The sequence below is a fragment of the Saimiri boliviensis genome, chromosome 6, assembly GCF_048565385.1.
Source record: "Saimiri boliviensis isolate mSaiBol1 chromosome 6, mSaiBol1.pri, whole genome shotgun sequence".
In the NCBI taxonomy this organism is placed as follows: domain Eukaryota; kingdom Metazoa; phylum Chordata; class Mammalia; order Primates; family Cebidae; genus Saimiri; species Saimiri boliviensis.
Window position 1 is genome coordinate 130,625,550 of NC_133454.1, and position 18,292 is coordinate 130,643,841.

The 18,292-nt window shown below is 47.3% G+C and overlaps 2 protein-coding genes across 2 annotated transcripts; both read left to right on the top strand.

The window, feature by feature from the left end:
* The first annotated feature begins 2,476 nt into the window (after nucleotides 1-2,476).
* Nucleotides 2,477-3,634, top strand: LOC120364670 (uncharacterized). Its single transcript, XM_074400302.1, has one exon. The coding sequence runs from the start codon at nucleotides 2,510-2,512 to the stop codon at nucleotides 3,164-3,166; it is 657 nt and encodes a 218-aa protein (XP_074256403.1). The 5' UTR covers nucleotides 2,477-2,509; the 3' UTR covers nucleotides 3,167-3,634.
* A 6,267-nt stretch (nucleotides 3,635-9,901) lies between these two features.
* On the top strand, nucleotides 9,902-11,155 carry LOC141584768 (uncharacterized). Its single transcript, XM_074400304.1, has 2 exons — nucleotides 9,902-10,003; nucleotides 10,130-11,155. The coding sequence occupies exons 1-2, from the start codon at nucleotides 9,946-9,948 to the stop codon at nucleotides 10,702-10,704; spliced, it is 633 nt and encodes a 210-aa protein (XP_074256405.1). The 5' UTR covers nucleotides 9,902-9,945; the 3' UTR covers nucleotides 10,705-11,155.
* Nucleotides 11,156-18,292: the final 7,137 nt, after the last annotated feature.

An 18,292-nucleotide genomic window follows, 5' to 3' on the forward strand; every position in this document is an offset into this window, starting at 1 on the left:
ACATAGAGAGATACATAGATACATGCATACATAGATGATTATGAAGAATTGGCCCATGTGATTCTGAAGGCTGAACAGCTCCACGATCTGCTGTCTGGAAGCTGAAGACCTAGGAAAGCCAGTGGGGTCATTCAGTTCAAGTCCAAAGGCCCAAGAACCAGGGATCTGATGCTGTGACACTAAGTCCGAGGGCAAGAGACCAATGGCCCAGCTGGAGCAGTCAGGCAGAAGGGGCCTGCCTCCATTTGTTCTATTCAGGCCCTCAGTGGGTCAGAGGAAGCCGTCCCAGTGAGGAGGGTGTCTGCTTTCCTGAGTTCATCTATCCTAATGCTCGGCTCATCCCAGAAACTGTCCTCACAGAACACCCCAAAATAACATTCAGCTACATAGAAAAACTAGCTCATAGACATCAGCAGGCATTTAGCAGAGAGGAAAGGCACACACTTGTGGCTATGGTTACCTCTGTGCCACAAAGGTCAGTGATAGGGTAGGGGCTGGAGAGAGGAGGCGTTTCTCAGTCTTACGCTCTGGCTTCGGCCTTCAGCCTCCTCTGATGGTCTGCATGCCACAGGCTCTTTCTCTCCAGGGTCTCTCCCGGCCTTAGTTGCCTATTGCAATAGCGATGGGTTTTTTGTTGTTGAGATGATCAAGTTGGTTCTAAAATTTAGTCGGAAAAGCGAAGGAATTGGGAAAAACAAAACAAGAAGAACGAAGTCGGAGTCTCACCATGCTTGACTGCGAAACCTCCCGCCATGTCACAGTGACGCTGAGTTTGCGTTAGGAAGCAGCACACGGGCCTGCGGAGCAGGACGCAGGAACAAACTCGACATACATGTCAGCTGATTCGCGTTAAAAACACCAAAGATTTCGGTGGGATAACGATGGCCTATTTATTTATTTGTTTGTTTATTTTGAGACGGAGTCTCGCTCTGTCACCCAGGCTGGACTGCAGGGCTGCAATCTTAGTTCACTGCAACCTCTGCCTCCCGGGTTCCAGCGATTATCCTGTCTCAGCCTCCTGAGTAGCTGGGATTACAGGCACCTGCCACCACGCCCGAGTAATTTTTGTATTTTTAGTAGAGATCGGGTTTCACCATGTTGGCCAGACTGGTCTCGAACTCCTAACCTCAAGTGATCTGCCCACCTCGGTCTCCCAAATTGCTGGGATTACTGGCACGAGCCACTGCTTCTGGACAGGCCAGGTAATTTGTAAACAACAGAGGCCCTGAGAAGCTCCGTGGGGTCTTCCTGAGTCATCCAAGTCGGGGTGGAATTTCTCCTCTGAGAAGGCTCCAGTGGAGAACAGTGAACAGGCTGGACCTCTTGGATTCTGGGCCCGGGGCACCCAGGACTGATCCACCTGGGGGCAGCGTGTGGGGTGGAGACTGCCGTGCCCCTTGGCTGTGCCCCTGAGATGGATTTCCCAATGAAGGGATCCTGCCAGGCCACTGACGCTTCGGAGCAATTAAGTGCAAGTTTGTGTCTGTGCCAACATGAACTTCAAAGACCCGGGCTGGGGAGGATGAACGGAGAGGGGGCGGCAAACGCAGTGTGGCTGCCAGCTACAGCACGGTGGGGGTCTTCCTGCCCTTGGGGTGCAGGCTACCGGCCCTGTGGAGGCACTTCTGCCTGGAGCTTGTCCACCCAGAACCCGTGTGGCCACAGCCAAGGAACAGCCGGGGAATACCTGGAGCCTGGAAGCTGGAAGAGGCAGGAAGGAGCCTCCCGAGAGCCTTCGCTGGGAGCACAGACCGCAGCACTCAGGCGTCCGTCCTCCGTAACTGTGAGAACAAATTCCTGCTGCCTGAGCCCCCAGTTTGTGGTCATTTGTCACAGGAGTCCCACACAGGGGCACGGGCTTCATTCCTGCCTCCAGCTGCCTCCTTTTCTGACACCCTGCAAAGCTCTCTGGACAGTGTCGGAAGAGTAACCCAGCCAGCTCCGTTTTCCCAGCAAGTGTGTCGGGCCCCTCCCAGCCCCATCGCCCTGCACACGCGTGACCTCAGCTTTCATGCGGCCTCAGGCTGGAGGCCCTGCAGCAGCTCCTGGCAGAAGGCTGCCCAGCTGGGGACCCCAGGAGGCAGGAGCTGATCCCAGCCTCCCGCCCTACAGGGTCGTGCATGCCCCTCCTGGCCAAGCTCTCCTGGGTCTCACCGTGGCTGTTCAGAGACGTTCCCCTGATGCCCAGGAGTCCTGTGAGCACCACCACTGGGGAAAGGGGTCTTCTCTTCCATGACACACGGGTGTGGCGTGCACCCGCCAGAGGACAGACGCAGAGCCAGAAGCAGAACTGCCAAACAACAAACACAACGTGATCGTTTCCAGTTTTAAGAAAGCAAACAAAATTTCCCTGGGGAAATGGCACAAACAGGAACCAGGAAGTGACCATTTGCCCAGCTTCACACCTGATCCTGGGTGGGAATATAAAGGCCCCGGGCTCAGGGAGCTCCACACTGCACCTCCGTCTCACCTGCTCCTCCACCTGCTCCACCCTCAACCCGTCATAACCATGGGCTGCTGTGGCTGCTCTGGAGGCTGTGGCTCTGGCTGTGGAGGCTGTGGCTCTGGCTGTGGAGGCTGTGGCTCCGGCTGCGGGGGCTGTGGCTCTGGCTGCTGTGTGCCCGTCTGCTGTTGCAAGCCCGTGTGCTGCTGTGTGCCAGCCTGTTCCTGCTCCAGCTGTGGCTCCTGTGGGGGTTCCAAGGGGGGCTGTGGCTCTTGTGGGGGCTCCAAGGGGGGCTGTGGCTCCTGTGGAGGATCCAAGGGAGGCTGTGGCTCTTGTGGGGGCTCCAAGGGGTGCTGTGGCTCCTGTGGAGGATCCAAGGGGGGCTGTAGCTCTTGTGGGGGCTCCAAGGGGGGCTGTGGCTCCTGTGGGGTCTCTAAGGGGTGCTGTGGCTCTGGCTGTGGGGGCTGTGGCTCCAGCTGCTGTGTGCCCATCTGCTGTTGCAAGCCCATGTGCTGCTGTGTGCCAGCCTGTTCCTGCTCCAGCTGTGGCTCCTGTGGAGGTTCTAAGGGGGGCTGTGGCTCCTGTAGCTGCTCCCAGTCCAGCTGCTGCAAGTCCTGCTGCTCCTCAGGCTGTGGGTCATCCTGCTGCCAGTCCAGCTGCTGCAAGCCCTGCTGCTCCCAGTCCAGCTGCTGTGTCCCCGTGTGCTGCCAGTGCAAGATCTGATACTTGGCCCCAGACCTCAGATGAAGGCCACGCTGTATCTCAGACCTGTGATGCAGTTGTGAGCTGTGCTCCTCTGGAATAGGACAGTCCCCGGAATCAGGAACAGAGCTTCCCAGCTCATGACACATCTTTGCCCTAGAAATCCACTCCCCCTGTGCTTGGCACCATCACCACACTGGGAATCCTGGGGTGAGCCATTTCCTCTGCTGCTCATCGCCAAGTTCACCCCACTTGCTGGGGCCATACTGCCCTGCCCTTCCTTCTTCCTCAGAGAGCTCCCCTTTCCCCCGTGCACCCCGACCAGTGCTGGAGCTCAGGGAGGCCCAGGAGGCGCAGGCACTTGACCAGTTCCAGATCTGTGGCCTCTCCCGTGGACCCCACTCTCCCACTGAAACGCTCCCTTTGTTATTTCTTATCTGCTAAAGTCCAGCTGGACCCTTAATCCTCTAAATAAACACGCACCCCCCAGCCTGTGTCTCCTTGGGTTCTTTCTGTGTCGTGTCTTTCTACAGAGCCTGGTTCCTCCTGAGCATGGCCTGCTTTCATGTCAGCAGGGGGTGCTGCCCTCCCGGATAGAATTTGGATCTTTAATTGCCACAGTCCCCCAAGGGTCTGTGTGTACCCCAGTATCCACCTGGTGAGACAGTTCTTGTGAAAAAGATCTGGGACCACCTGGGATGTCTGCTGTCCTCCAGGGATGTCCCGGGACCCTGAGAAGGCTACATCCTACAGGGGTGGCTTTGCATCACCGGCTTGGGTCTGGGGTCCCCCCAGGAGTACTTTGTCCTCCTGAATCAGCTGCCCTGGAGGAGACTGGGGCTTGTGTGAACCGAACGCTCATTGTAAGAGGGAGCCACAAACTCAGTCCCACCTGGTAGCTCAGGCAGCTTTGCAGCAGGACCTCAGTAACAGACCCATGGCTCAGGGTGACCTGGGGGGTCAGGTGATGGGCGGAAGTGTACCCTATGATGGTGACCCCATGCCAGCCTAGCCAGGCTGTGGTGCCCAGCTGTTCTGCCCAACAATCACTCGAGTGTTGCCCATAAGGTGTTTTGTTAATGAGATTAACATTCAACTTCCAGTAAAGCGCTTTGCTTTCCATAATGGGGGAAGGTCTTAGGAGCAAAACGTGAGGGTCCTGGGAAAAGCAGGCGTTCTGCCTGAGGATGGAAACAGAAATCCTGCCTGAGCTTCCATCACCAGGCCGCCCCCCCAGATTTCATGCTCAGCAGCCCCTCAAACAACCGAGCCAATCCTTTCACAGGTGTGATTACAAATCATACTTGCACACATATCCTACAAGCTCTTTTTATCTACAGAGAGAGTTTGGAAAGTATCACAGTCATAAAAGAGGAGCAAACAGCTGTGGGGCCCGGGTGATTAACTCAGTGGCTGGGAAGCACCCCAGACCCGATTCAGGGGCTGAGACAGCCAGCGATAGAAGGAGGGCAGGTGGGGATGAAGAGTGGCCTGAGAGTCACAGGGGAGCCGGAGGGCATGCTGGCTAGGAAGCAAGGGCAGAGGGGACATACCCGTCTGTCCCCAGCCTTCCTGTTACAGGAACGGGCATGCCCTGGGATGAGGGACTCAATGTCATTCCCCCCTAATCCTGAATTATTGTCACAGTCTTTCCCCCAGGACAAGGGCTTCAGGATCTTCCATCTGAAGAGACAGACAGGGCTCTCCGGTCCCACCCAACCCAGGTCCTGGAGGGTCCTTGGTGGGGAGAAGAGAGAGCAGGCATTGGCTCCGGGTCTCCCAGGCTTCCACAGTCCCCAGTTCAAATGAGGACTCCACACTCATTCGCTCCGGGGGCACAGCCTCAGGTGTATGCCGACTTTTCAGGGGGCAATGCCTCCCCCTTCCTGTGCCCTGCCCCTTCCAGTGCCAGCCCACCAGTTTCCCTGTTTTGGAGCTGTGCCTCTGGAAAGATCTTTCTTCCAGCTTCTGGTTGAGCCATTTCTCAGCCTCCATCACCACGTGGAGAAGAGCTGATTGCAGCAGAAATAAGCAGGTGCTCAGATGCTGGAGCCTGACCCACGGGGCTTCCTGACAGCTGGGCAGCTCCAGAAAACAGCACCAGTTCTGTGAAACAGGATCCCATGGCCACAAAGTGAGGGGCTTAAAGCAATACAAATAGATTCTCTCACGTTCTGAAGGCCAGAAGCCAGAAATGCAGGTATCAGGAGGACTGCACTCTCTCCACACGTTCCACAGGAGGCCCCTCCTGTTTTTTCCAGCTTCTGGGCTCCAGTGTCCTGGGGCATGTGACCCGTAAACCAAAATGTACCTAGGACAGGTCACAGTCCATTTAGAAGGTGTATTTTGCCAGGGTTGAGGATGTGCCCATGACACGGACTCCAGAGGTCTTCATGACATGGGCCCAAGGGGGTCGGACACAGCTTTGCTTTCATGCATTTTAGGGAAACCGGAGACACCCATCAAAATACGTGAGGTGCACATTGGTTTGTTTGGCAAAGTGGGACAACTGTGAGTGGGAGGAGCTTCCAGGTCACAGGTAGCTAAGAGACAAACCTGCATGCGTCTGAGTTTCTGATTAGCCTTTCCCTGAACGCTGTTTAGAGGAATAGTCACTCATGCCTTAGTGTGACTTAGTGAAGTGATAGGGCAAAGGCAGCCACCAGATTTGCATTTGTCTCACGGGAGCAGAGGGAGGACTTTGAGTTCTGCCTGTCCTTTGTCCACAGGGAATTTCTTTGTGGGCAAATGGTGAGGGAGGTGCTTCTTTACCTTTGCAGCTGTCTTACTTAGGAATAGAATGGGAGGCAGGTTTGTCCTGTGCAGTTCCCAGCATGACTTTCCCTTTGGCTTTGTGATTTGGGCAGATTTTTTATTCACAGGTGGCATTGCTCTGACCTGTGCCGCCACCATCACAGCCTCCTCCCCACATGTGTCTGTGTCTGTCTTCTTGTCCCGCAAGTCCTGTAATGGCACCAGTCACGTGGAAACAGGGCCATCCTAGTGACCTTATCATAACATAATGACATCCGCAAAGTTCCCATTTCCACATAGGATCACACTCACAAGTCCCAGGCATTAGAGCTTCGATATATACTCAGTAGACACGTATATTAAAGTACATACTTCAACACGTTCAATGCACAACACACATCTACCATGCAAAAAGCCAACCGGCTCATTCTGTGCCATGAAGATGTTTCTTGGGTTATACTGTAGGCTCATGTTTACACAACTGTTTACCTTCCCAGACCACAGAGACCAGGTTATAATGTGTGCTGGAGGGTGGGGGGAGTGCAGGGAATGAGGGAGGGTGATCCCTCTGGCCCCAGCTGCCTGGTGGTCCCCCATCCCTCCTGAAGTATGCAAATCTAAGACCGTTTAGCTGACAGCTATGCAGAGTTATCAAGAATTGATACAACCTATTGAAGCAGGTTATCATAATGTGAAAGTCTAAGACGAGAACAAGGGGGTCTGTGAATCTGTAAGATACAGTTCTGTTGGCGTGTCTAATACATCGGTATATGTGTTATGTACACAATGGTTCACTACTGAAAATACATGAAAGAGCTCTAATTGGCTTAAGAAAATAAAAGGGCTTGCATCTGATATTATCAGGAAAAAAGACTAGTCAAATGCTTTTTCAAGTTTTATGCAACTAAATAAAATCTTTAATACATAAGCTAGCTTTAAGATTCTTGGTAAAGCAATATTAGAAATGTCTTATGCATTGCCAGCATGCATTTAGTTTGCATCTATTAGTCAAGCAATTTCATACTTATCCCTGCCAAATACTATAAGGTGTCCAAGCTTGACATAGAGGTTACAAAACTATAAGCCCAGCCCAAAACAGAATCATGCTTGCTTGTGTAATTTTAATAAATAAGACATGGATAATGGTTTAATGAAAATAATTACATCTCGAAATATTTAGTAAAATTACCGTAACTTCTAATCTTGTGGCTTTAGGCAGTGTCGTCCATGGGCAATAAGGAGGTTTGTTTTGGGAAAGGACTGTTATCTTCTTTGTTTCAAAGCTGAACCATAAGCTAAGTTCCTCCCCAAGTCCAAGAATGAACAAGGACAGCCTGGAGGTTAGAAGCAGGATGAAGTCAGTTAGGTCATACCTTTCCCACTATCTCAGTTAGAACTTTGCAATGGCAAATTTCATAAACGTAAATGATGACTATTACAGTTTTCACAAATAATCTGGGTAAACAATTAAAATAAAATAATTAGGTAAGTGTAATGCGATAAATACTTATAGACAAAGTTGTCATACTTTATAAGGTAAAGTTATATTAAATTCAGTAATAGATATTTATATTTCATTATTTGGATATTTTTCAATACAAAATATATTGTAGAACATTCCTTCTTTAAAAAAGTGTTCTTTTTAAAAGGTGAAAATTTTTTTCTAGTTCAAAGCTTATTTAAAGTTTATGTATAAAACAAGGTAAAAGAAACCAGGAAATGAGAGATGTAAAGAAAATTATAGAAGTAAGTAGGAGTTTTTGGTAAGAAAGTTTAGAGAGAAAGGATCTTGTCTGTAAATATAGTCCTAGAATCAAATGACTTGTTGTTTAAGAAAGAGGGATGTTAAGGACAAACCAGAAAGTCTAAGCATGTCGTGAACACTCCACGTAAGTGACAATAAGAGAATTTATTTGAACAAAAACCTTTTATATGATCAAGTTGTCTATAATTAAAGGAAATTATAATGGCTTTTCTACAGCTGGGGTCTGATGTAAAAAAATATTTATGCACTAAAGAATTAGTTAGAAAAATACAATTTTCTTAAGGGATTGTTTTAATAAATTAAAAGAGATTATAATTTTTTAGCTAAAACTTCCGCTTTTATTGCATCTCGCTGTTTTTGGATTTCTCCTCCCTTTCAAAGGGTGCAAAATACTAATCCTCACATCCAAATCATTTTCTGCTCACGTAAGTTTTCTTCCCTCAAGTTCTGTTTGCTGTGTCCTGATGCTAACAAAGTTTTCTTTCTTTCCTTCTTTCTTTTTTATTTTTTTGAGATGGAGTTTCACCCTTGTGGCCCAGGCTGGAATGCAATGGCGTGATCTTAGCTCACAGCAACCTCTGCCTTCCAGGATCATGTGATTCTACTGCCTCAGCCTCCTGAGTAGCTGGGATTCCAGTCACCTGCCATCACATGCAGTTAACGTTTATATTTTTAGTAGAAATGGGGTTTTGCCATCTTGGCCAGGCTGGTGTCAAACTTCTGACCTCAGGTGATCCACCTAACTTGGCCTCCCACAGTGCTGGGATTACAGGTGTAAGCCACTGCAACTGGCTAAGAATGTTTTCTTTAAAACATTAAATCCACCCCACCCCTGGGCACTCCCAAGCTAGCCCCAGCCTGACTGCCACCTAGCCCCAGGCTCATCTGCTCTCCCTGCTCTCTGAAGCCATTCTCAGGCCTGCATGGAGCCACCCTGCTGCCACCCTGCTGCCTCCAGAAAGCTGCATCATGTCAGGAAGGAACCTTGTCACACATGCTTGGAGGGAGGCTTCATTGTCCTGACATCCAAAGTAAATTTTAGGGCAAGGTCCACCCTGTCTCTATGGGGTTAGGGGAGAAAATCTGCCTATATTCACACAATAAAATTCCACTCAGCAGAAGAAGGAAGTGATCTGTTGGCCCACATTACAACTTGAATGAATCTCAAGATCCACTGGTCTCTGCACAGATACCACCACCCATTGCTCTCTCACGTTCAGCCTTGCCCACACCCAGCAGCTTCCTTAAGACCCCAGCCCTGGCCCACACCCCTGCTTCCCTTCTCCAGGGTGCACCTGTCCTCTCTGTGCCAGACCCCAGGGCAGGCACTGTGAGCTGTCCCCACAGCACATCCCGGTCCAGCCGTGCTCAGTGAGTCACAGAGCTGGATGCAGCAGGGGCTTCAGTGTCCTCCCACCTCCCTCACAACCCCCAAACAGGGGCCACACTAAAGGGTCTGCTGGTTCTGTCTGTACAGGGAGCAGACTCCTGAAGAGTCAGGAGCACCCAACCTTGACCTTGCCCACCACAGAGGGAGGAAAAACGCTGGGGTCCTTGGAGAGCACACTTTACATAAACATGAGGTGTAGACAGTTGTCATCCTCATCACCAGAGAGAAGGTCAGTGTTCACAGTGCCCTGGAGACCCGAACTCTTTAGCAAATAAGAGCTCGTGATGATGGCATCACTGCAAGACTGAGGCAGGCATTATGAAGCAATTTAGAGCAATTTCTTTTGCAGGCAACTCTGACTTTCAAAGACAAAGAGCAAGATGAGGCTGAACAGAGAGGAGCCTGAGCCCACCTGCACGGAGCCAGCCACACCCACTAAAGCTGGAAATTCCAGAGATCAGTGAGGCTGAAGCCCAGCACCATCACCCACCCATCCACACTAGAATCTGAATTTCTCAGGGTCTGGCTCAGAAACATGGGTCAGTTCACAGGAGCCCACAAAGAAAGAGATGATTGGAAGAGGGAAAGAAAGTGTGAAGCTCACTCATCCCAAGGGGTCCCCAGAATGGAGCAGAGTTGGGCCTTGAAGGTTCAGAGAGGAAAACAGTATGGAAGTAGGAAGTGAGTCAGAAGGGTAAAGCATATTTGTGTTATTTTAAAGAAAACACAGTTTCCCTGGGGAAAGGACCATAAATAGACACAAGGAAGTGACCATGTGCCTAGCAGGCCCCCAGAGAGGAATATAAAGGGCGTGGGCTCAGGGGACTAGTCAGTTGCACACCTTCCTCTCACCTGCTCCTCTACCTACTCCACCCTCAATCCACCAGAAACATGGGCTGCTGTGGCTGCTCTGGAGGCTGTGGCTCCAGCTGTGGAGGCTGTGGCTCCAGCTGTGGGGGCTGTGGAACCAGCTGTGGAGGCTGTGGCTCCGGCTGTGGAGGCTGTGGCTCATGCTGTGGGGGCTGTGGCTCTGGCTGTGGGGGCTGTGGCTCCGGCTGTGGGGGCTGTGGCTCTGGCTGTGGGGGCTGTGGCTCCGGCTGTGGGGGCTGTGGCTCTAGCTGCTGTGTGCCTGTCTGCTGCTGCAGGCCCGTGTGCTGCTGTGTGCCAGCCTGTTCCTGCTCCAGCTGTGGCTCCTGTGGGGGCTCCAAGGGGGGCTGTGGCTCCTGTGGGGGCTCCAAGGGGGGCTGTGGCTCCTGTGGGTGCTCCAAGGGGGGCTGTGGCTCCTGTGGGGGCTCCAAGGGGGGCTGTGGTTCCTGTGGAAGCTCTAAAGGGGGCTGTGGCTCCTGTGGCTGCTCCAAGTGCAGTTGCTGCAAGCCCTGCTGTTGCTCTTCTGGCTGTGGGTCATCCTGCTGCCAGTCCAGCTGCTGTAAGCCCTGCTGCTCCTTAGGCTGTGGGTCATCCTGCTGCCAGTCTAGCTGCTGCAAGCCCTGCTGCTCCTCAGGCTGTGGGTCATCCTGCTGCCAGTCCAGCTGCTGTAAGCCCTGCTGCTCCTCAGGCTGTGGATCATCCTGCTGTCAGTCCAGCTGCTGCAAACCCTGCTGCTCCCAGTCCAGCTGCTGTGTCCCCGTGTGCTGCCAGTGCAAGATCTGAGGCTCTAGCAGGAATTCTCAGGTAGCTCCTGAAGATCTGTTCTTCCCAACAAGTGACTACCCCTCATGCATATTCTCTTTCAGATATGAACAACCTGTCCCCTAGCTCAGGGCTTCTTTTTCCAACCCTTGAGGAAATGGGATGTAACCCTCCCTCCCTGTTCTCTATAGGATAATGGTACCTCATGCCACTGGCACTCCTGCCCCTCCTTCCCATATGCCCCCATATGTCTGAGCCGGACTGCACCTGGACATGGCCCTCATGTCAAGGAGGCACCTGGAATTCCCCTTCCTGCTGATTCCACATTGAGAGAGCAAACTTTTCTTTCCTGCGTCTGCCAGGAGTTCCATGGCATTTGCAGATGGATGTCCTGTAACCCGAATGATCACGTGTATCTATGGAAATCCAAAATGGATCTCGGTCCAGCACTAAATAAATTCTCCCCACCTCAGCCTCGGTCTCAGTGACTCTTTTCTTCCAGCCTCTGTCTCATTGGCAAACGTGTCCTTCCCCTCCCTCCCTGATAGCTTATTCCTTCCACTGCTGTGACTGCATCACAGGCTCAAACCCCAGAAACGGTTGTTGAACTGAGTCATGAAGGAATCACTAGTGTCATGGATGAATGATTGAACCTGTGAATGAATGAGTATCTCTCATTAGTACACAGGGAACCCCAGCTGCATCTCAGTGAGATTCAATCTGTCTTGGTTGGAATCGTGGACTCCTGCTTCTTCCCCATGGAAGTCTATCTTTAGGGGTGAAGGAGATTTTTGTCCTCAGTGTCTAGGAAGGGGTGTAATGGGCAGTCCCTGTGCCTAGCCAGGCACCAGGGTGGCCGTCAAGCCAGGAGAGAGGGAAGGGAGTCGAGAATGAGCTGTGTCCCTGAGCTGCTCTGTGGGACTAAACCAGAAACTGCTGCCCTCAGGGACCTGAGACTAGTACAGGCTGAGGTGGGCTCTCTATCTCCGGGCTCAGAGTGAGGAAGAATCCAAGTGGCCTCTGACCACTCACAGGCTTCACAGCTTCGGTTTGGCACAGGGAGGAGCAGAAGGGACTATTCTCAACCTGATAAAGGGCACCTACCTGCAGCAAACACTGTGCTTAAGTGTGAAAACCTGGATGTTTCCCCCTAAGATCGGGAATGAGAAAAGGATGTCCACAGCCACCACTTCTTTTATTCAACATTTCACTGACACTGTAGCCAGAGTAATATGACAGGAAAAGGAAATAAAGGCATCCAGGCAAGAAAAAAAGGAAGCACAACTATCTCTAGTCACAGAAAACCTTGTCTTCTATACAGAAGATGCTGAAGAACACACACAGACACACACATACACGCAACTATTAGGGCCAGTAGCTGAGTTCAGCAGAGTGCAGGACACAAGGACTAGACACAGAAGTCAGCTGTGTTTCTATACAACAGCAGCAAGCAACCCAAAAAGGATGTAAGAACACAAGAAAATTTCTCGGGACAAATACAACCAAAAAAGTACAAGACTCAGACCCTTAACACTTCAAAACATCTTTGGAAGAAGTTAAACAGGACCAAATTAAATAGGAAAAAATCCCATGTTGATGTATAGGAAGACCTAATATTGTGAAGATTGAAACACGGAGAGAAAAAAATAATCGACCAATTTAATGCAATTCCTATCAATACCTCAGATTTCTTTTTTTAAGAATTGACAAGTTGATCTTAAAATTTATATGGACTTTCAAGGGACCCACAACAGCTAAAACAATCTTGAAAAAGAAAAACAAAGATTGAGGACTCACATTTTCCAACTTCTAAATGGGCTACAAAACTACAGTAATCAAGGCAGCCTGGTGCTTCTATAAGAATAGAAAGACGGATCACTGACTGGAGTAGGTTTGAGACTCTTGAGATAAAGCCTCACAGTTGTGGTCAGTGGGTTTTCCACAGGGTATCAAACAATTCCATGGAAAAAGAGGAATCTTTCAACAGATAATGCTGCTGAGAAAACTGAATTTCCACATGCAAAAGAGTGAATTTGGATCTTTACCTTACACCATATACCAAACAAACAAAAACCTAGAAAAAATAGGTAAATGACCTAATTATGAACGCCAAAACTAGAGGATTACTACAAGTGAAACAGGTTAAGGCTTCATGACCTTGGAGTATGAAATGGTTCTTAGATAATTACACCAAAACACCACGACAAACTTGATGAACTTACTGCATCAAAATGAATGGTTTTTGAGCTTCCAAAGGCACTGCAAAGAAAATGAAAAGACATCAACAGAGTGAAAGAGACTACTTTCAAATCATGTTTGCTGATGGAATTGCATCCAGACTTATTGTCACTACTCAAATGCACAATCCAATTTAAAAGTCAGCAGAGGATTTAAATAGGCACTTTCCAAAGAAGGTATAGAGATGGCTAATAAGCATATGAAAAGGGGCTCAACATTGTTAGTCATCAGGGAAAATCAGGGAAATGCAGATCAAAACCACAATAAGATAGCACTTCACATCTTCTCGGATGGTTATTTATTTATTTATCTATTTATTTATTATTATTTCCAATTGTACTTTAGGTTCTGGGGTACATGTGCAGATCATGCAGGGTTGTTGCTTAGGTACATACATGGCAAGGTGGTTTGCTATCACCAACACCCAATCATCTATATCTGGCATTTCTACCGACGTTATCCCTCTCCATCCTCCCCATCCCCCTGCTGTCCCTCTCCTAGCCCTCCCTTACTGACCCCAGTGTGTGATACTCCCCTCCCTGTGTCCACGTGTTCTCATTGTTCAACACCCACTTATGACTGAGAACATGCGGTGTTTGATTTTCCGTTCTTGCGTCAGTTTGCTGAGAATGATGGTTTCCAGATTCATCATGTCCCTGCAAGGGACACAAACTCATAGTTTTTTATGGCTGTGTAGTATTCCATGGTGTATACAGGCTACATTTTCTTTGTGCAGTCTATCACTAATGGGCATTTGAGTTGGTTCCAGGTCTTTGCTATTGTAAACAGTGCCACAGTGAACATACATGTGCATGTGTCTTTGTCAGAGAAGGACTTATAATCCTTTGGGTATTTACTGAATAGTGGGATTGCTGGGTCAAATGGACTTTCTATTTCTAGATCCTTGAGGAATTGCCACACGGTCTTCTACAATGGTTGAACTAATTTACACTCCCACACACAGTGTAAAAGTGTTCCTATTTCTCCATGTCCTCTCCAGCATCTGTGGTCTCCAGATTTTCTAATGATCGCCATTCTAACGGGTGTGAGATGATATCTCAGTGTGGTTTTGATTTGCATTTCTCTAATGACCAGTGATGATGAGCATTTTTTCATATGTTTGTTGGACTCATGTATGTCTTCTTTTGAAGAGTGTCTGTTCACATCTTTTGCCCACTTTTGAATGGGTTTGTTCATTTGTTTCTTTTAAATCTGTTTTAGTTCTTTGTAGCCCTTTGTCAGATGGGTCGACTGCCAAAATTTTTCCCATTCTGCTGGTTGCCAGTTCACTCTAATGATTGTTTCGTTTGCTGTACAGAGCTCTGAAGTTTACTGAGATTTCATTTGTCTATTTTGGCTTTTGTTGTCATTGCTTTTGGTGTTTTAGTTATGAAGTCCTTGCCTATGCCTATGTCCTGAATTGTATTGCCTAGGTTTTCTTCTAGAGTTTTTGTGGTGTTAGGTCTTATGTTTAAATCTTTAATCCTTCTGGAGTTAATTTTAGTGTAAGGTGTCATGAAGGGGTCCAGTTTCTGCTTTCTGCACGTTGCTAGCCAGTTTGCCCAACACTATTTATTAAATGGGGAATTCTTTCCTCGTTGCTTGTTTTTGTCAGGTTTGTTAAAGATCAGATGGTTGTAGATGTGTGGTGTTGCTTTCAAGGCCTCTGTTCTGTTCCATTGGCCAATGTCTGTGTTTTGGTACCAGGACCATGCTGTTTTGATTACTGTAGATTTGTAGTGTAGTTTGTAGTCAGGCAGCATGAAGCCTCTAGCTTGTTCTTTTTGCTTAGGATTATCTTTGCTATGTGGGCTCTCTTTTGGTTCCATATGAAGTTTAAAGAGGTTTTTTCCAGTTCTGTGAAGAAGGTCATCAGTAGCTTGATGGGGAGAGTGTTGAATCTATAAATTACTTTGGGTGGTATGGCCATTTTCACGATATTGATTCTTCCTAACCATGAGCATAGAATGCTTTTCCATATGTTTGTGTTCTCTCTAAAAACCACATGATTATCTCAGTAGATGCATTGAAGTTCTTCGACAAAATTCAACAGCCCTTTCTGCTAAAAACCCTCAATAAACTAGTTATCAACAGAACATATCACAAAATAATAAAAGATATTTACAACAAACCCACAGCCAATATCATACTAAATAGTAAAAAGTGGAAGCATTCCCTTTGAAATCTGGCACTAGACAAGGATGCCCTCTCTCACCACTCCTATTCAATACAGTACTGGAAGTTCTAGCCAGAGCAATCAAGCAAGAGAAAGAAAGAAAGGGTATTCAATCAGGAAAGGAGGAAGTCAAATTGTCTCTATTTGCTGATGACATGATTGTATATTTGAAAGACTGCATCATCTCAGCCCAAAATCTCCTGGAACGGATAAGCAACTTCAGCAAAATCTCAGGATACAAAATCAATGTGCAGAAGTCACAAGCATTCCTATACTCTAATAAGAGACAAACAGAGAGACAAATCAAGCACAAACTCCCATTCACAATTGCTACAAAGAGAATACAATGAGAAACACTGATGAGGATGTGGAGAAATGGGAGCCCTTGGGCATTGGTGATGAGAATGAAAAATCATGCCACTACTTTGAAAAACAGTTCCTCTAATTTTCCTTGTAGAGTTACCACGCAACCACGCAATTCCACCCTTGGGTAACTACCTAAGAGAACTGAAAATATATGTCGCATAAAAACTTGTATGACAATATTTGTAGCAGCATTATTCTCATGTGCCAAGAAGTGGAACCATCTACCTGTCCATGAATTGGTGAGTGGGGAAATAAAATGTGGTATATTCATACAGGGATATATTTATATTCTGGATGTGAACCTCATATCAGATGTGTAAATTGCAAATGTTTTCTAATCGTGTAGGTTGCCTTTTCATCCCATTGATTGTGTTCTTTGAGGAGCAAATATTTTAAGTTAGAGAGAGTCCCATTTGCCTACTTTTGCTTTTGTTGCCCATACTGTTGGTGTCATTGAGACTGGGTATGGAGACACCGGGAAGACTCAGCTTGCTCCCCAATAAGACGGTGTTCTTCCAGACCCTTGGTTCCTCACTCACCCAAGAATGAGGTAGAGGACCCTGCCAGGCACGGTGTGCTCATAAGTAATTATCGGACCCCAAAAAGTCTGCAGAAAGTGATTTATTTAGGCAGAGAGAAAAAGGAGAAAGAAAGAAATACAGAGAGCAGCTTCCACCATGTCGTGGAAGGGGATCCAGATATAGAGTCTGCACCAACGTGGGGGAAGGGGACTTTTAATTTGGGGGTAATTCCTGCCCCATTACAAATTTTCTGTCCTATGAAAGGAGTTCCTTCAAACTCCCGTTAGAGTGATTGATCTTTGATTTCTTCCTGCATGTGAAAAGTTACCAAAGCCTCTAAGTCTCCCAGATGGAGACGTGGGTGAAGGCAGGTAGGCCATGTTGCTGGGAAGTTCCTGCCTTTGAAACTACTCCACGTGTGGACCCAGGAAGTGACTACATTCCCTCACCATATCCAATTAACCATTGCCAAATCCACTGAAGATTTGTTACCTGTTCTTTGGAGGATTTTATAGTATTGGGTTTTATGTTTAGGTCTTTAATCCATTCTGAGTCAATTTTTGTGTATGATGTAAGATATGTATCCAATTTCATTCCATTGCATGTGGATATTCATTTTTTCCCAATACCATTTGCTGAAGAGACTGTACTTGTGCCATGGCATGGTCTTCACACCATTGTCAATGATCATGTGACTGTATACACAGAGGTTTGTTTCTGTACTTTATTCAATTCATTCCCTTGGCCTATATTTCTGTCTTCACATAGGAACCACTCTATTTTGATAACTGTAGCTTTGTAATATGTTTTGAAATCAGGAGATGTGATTTCTTCAATTTTGTTCTTTTCCAAAATTGTTTTGGCTATGGAGGTTTACTTGATATTCCACATTAATTTTAGAATTTTTTATTTTTTAAAAAATTTATTTCTGTAGTTATTGGGGATCAGGTGGTGTTTGGTTACATGAGTAAGTTCTTTAATGTTATTTGTGAGATTTTGGTGCACCCATCGCCCGAGCAGTCTACACTGCACCCAGTGAGCAGTGTTTTATCCCTCACCCCCTTCCCACACTTCCCCCTTAGTCCCCAAATTCCATTGTGTCATTCTCATGCCTTTGCATTCTCAGCTTAGCTCCCACTTATGAGTAAGAACATATGATGTTTGATTTTCCATTCCTGAGTGACTTCAGTTAGAATAATAGTCGTCAATCTCATCCAGGTTTCTGCAAACGCCATGGATTCATTTCTTTTTATGTCTGAGTAGTTTTCCATTGTATATATATACCACAGTTTCTTTATCTACTTACTGATTGATAGGCATTTGTGTTGACTCCACATTTTTGCAATTGCAAATTGTGCTGCTATAAACATGTGTGTGTAAGTGTTGTTTTTGTAGAATGACTACTTTTCCTCTGGATAGATACCCAGCAGTGGGATTGCTGGATCAAATGGTAGCACTACCTTTAGTTTTTTAAGGAATCACCCCACTGTTTATCATATGTTTGTGCTGGTTTACCGGCAGTGTAGAAGTGTTCCCTGTTCATTATATCCACGGCAACATCTGTTATTTTTTGATTTTTAAATTATGGCCATTCCTGCAGGAGTAAGGGGGTACTTATTGCCTTGTGGTTTTGACTTGTCGTTCCCCGATCATGAGTAATTTTGAGCATTTTCTAGATATGTTTGTTGGCCATTTGTACATCTTCTTTGGAGAATTGTCTACTCATGTCCGCAGCCCACCTTTTAACGAGATTGTTTTTTTTCTTGCTAATTTGTTTGAGTTTGTTGTAGATTTTGGATATTAGTCCTTTCTCAGATGCACAGATTAGGAAGATTTTCTTCCTGTCCGTGGGTTGCTTGTTTACTCTGCTGACTTCCTTTTGGTGTGCAAAAGCTCTTTTGTTGAATTAAGTTCCAGCTATTTATCTTTGTTTTTTGCTCTCGGGTTCTTGGTCATGAAACCCTTGTCTAAGCCAATGTCAAAAAGGGTTATTTCAATGTTATTTTCTAGAAATTGTATAGTCTCAGGTCTTAGATTTAAGACCTTCATCCATTTGAGTTGATTTTTCTGTAAGGTGAGGGATGAGGATTCAGTTTCATTCTCTACATGTGACTTGCCAATTATCCCAGCATTACTTGTTGAATAGAGTGTCTGTCCCACCCGAGTCTTTGTGGGAATCCCCAGGGCCTTGCAAGTTCCTCACGCCTTGGCAGAGCAGCCCTGCTTCTTCCCAGGGTGCTTCTGCAGCCCCTTCTTTGCCACCTGCCATACTCATGGGTTTAGCCCAGAGAGGTTTTAGGGCAACCAA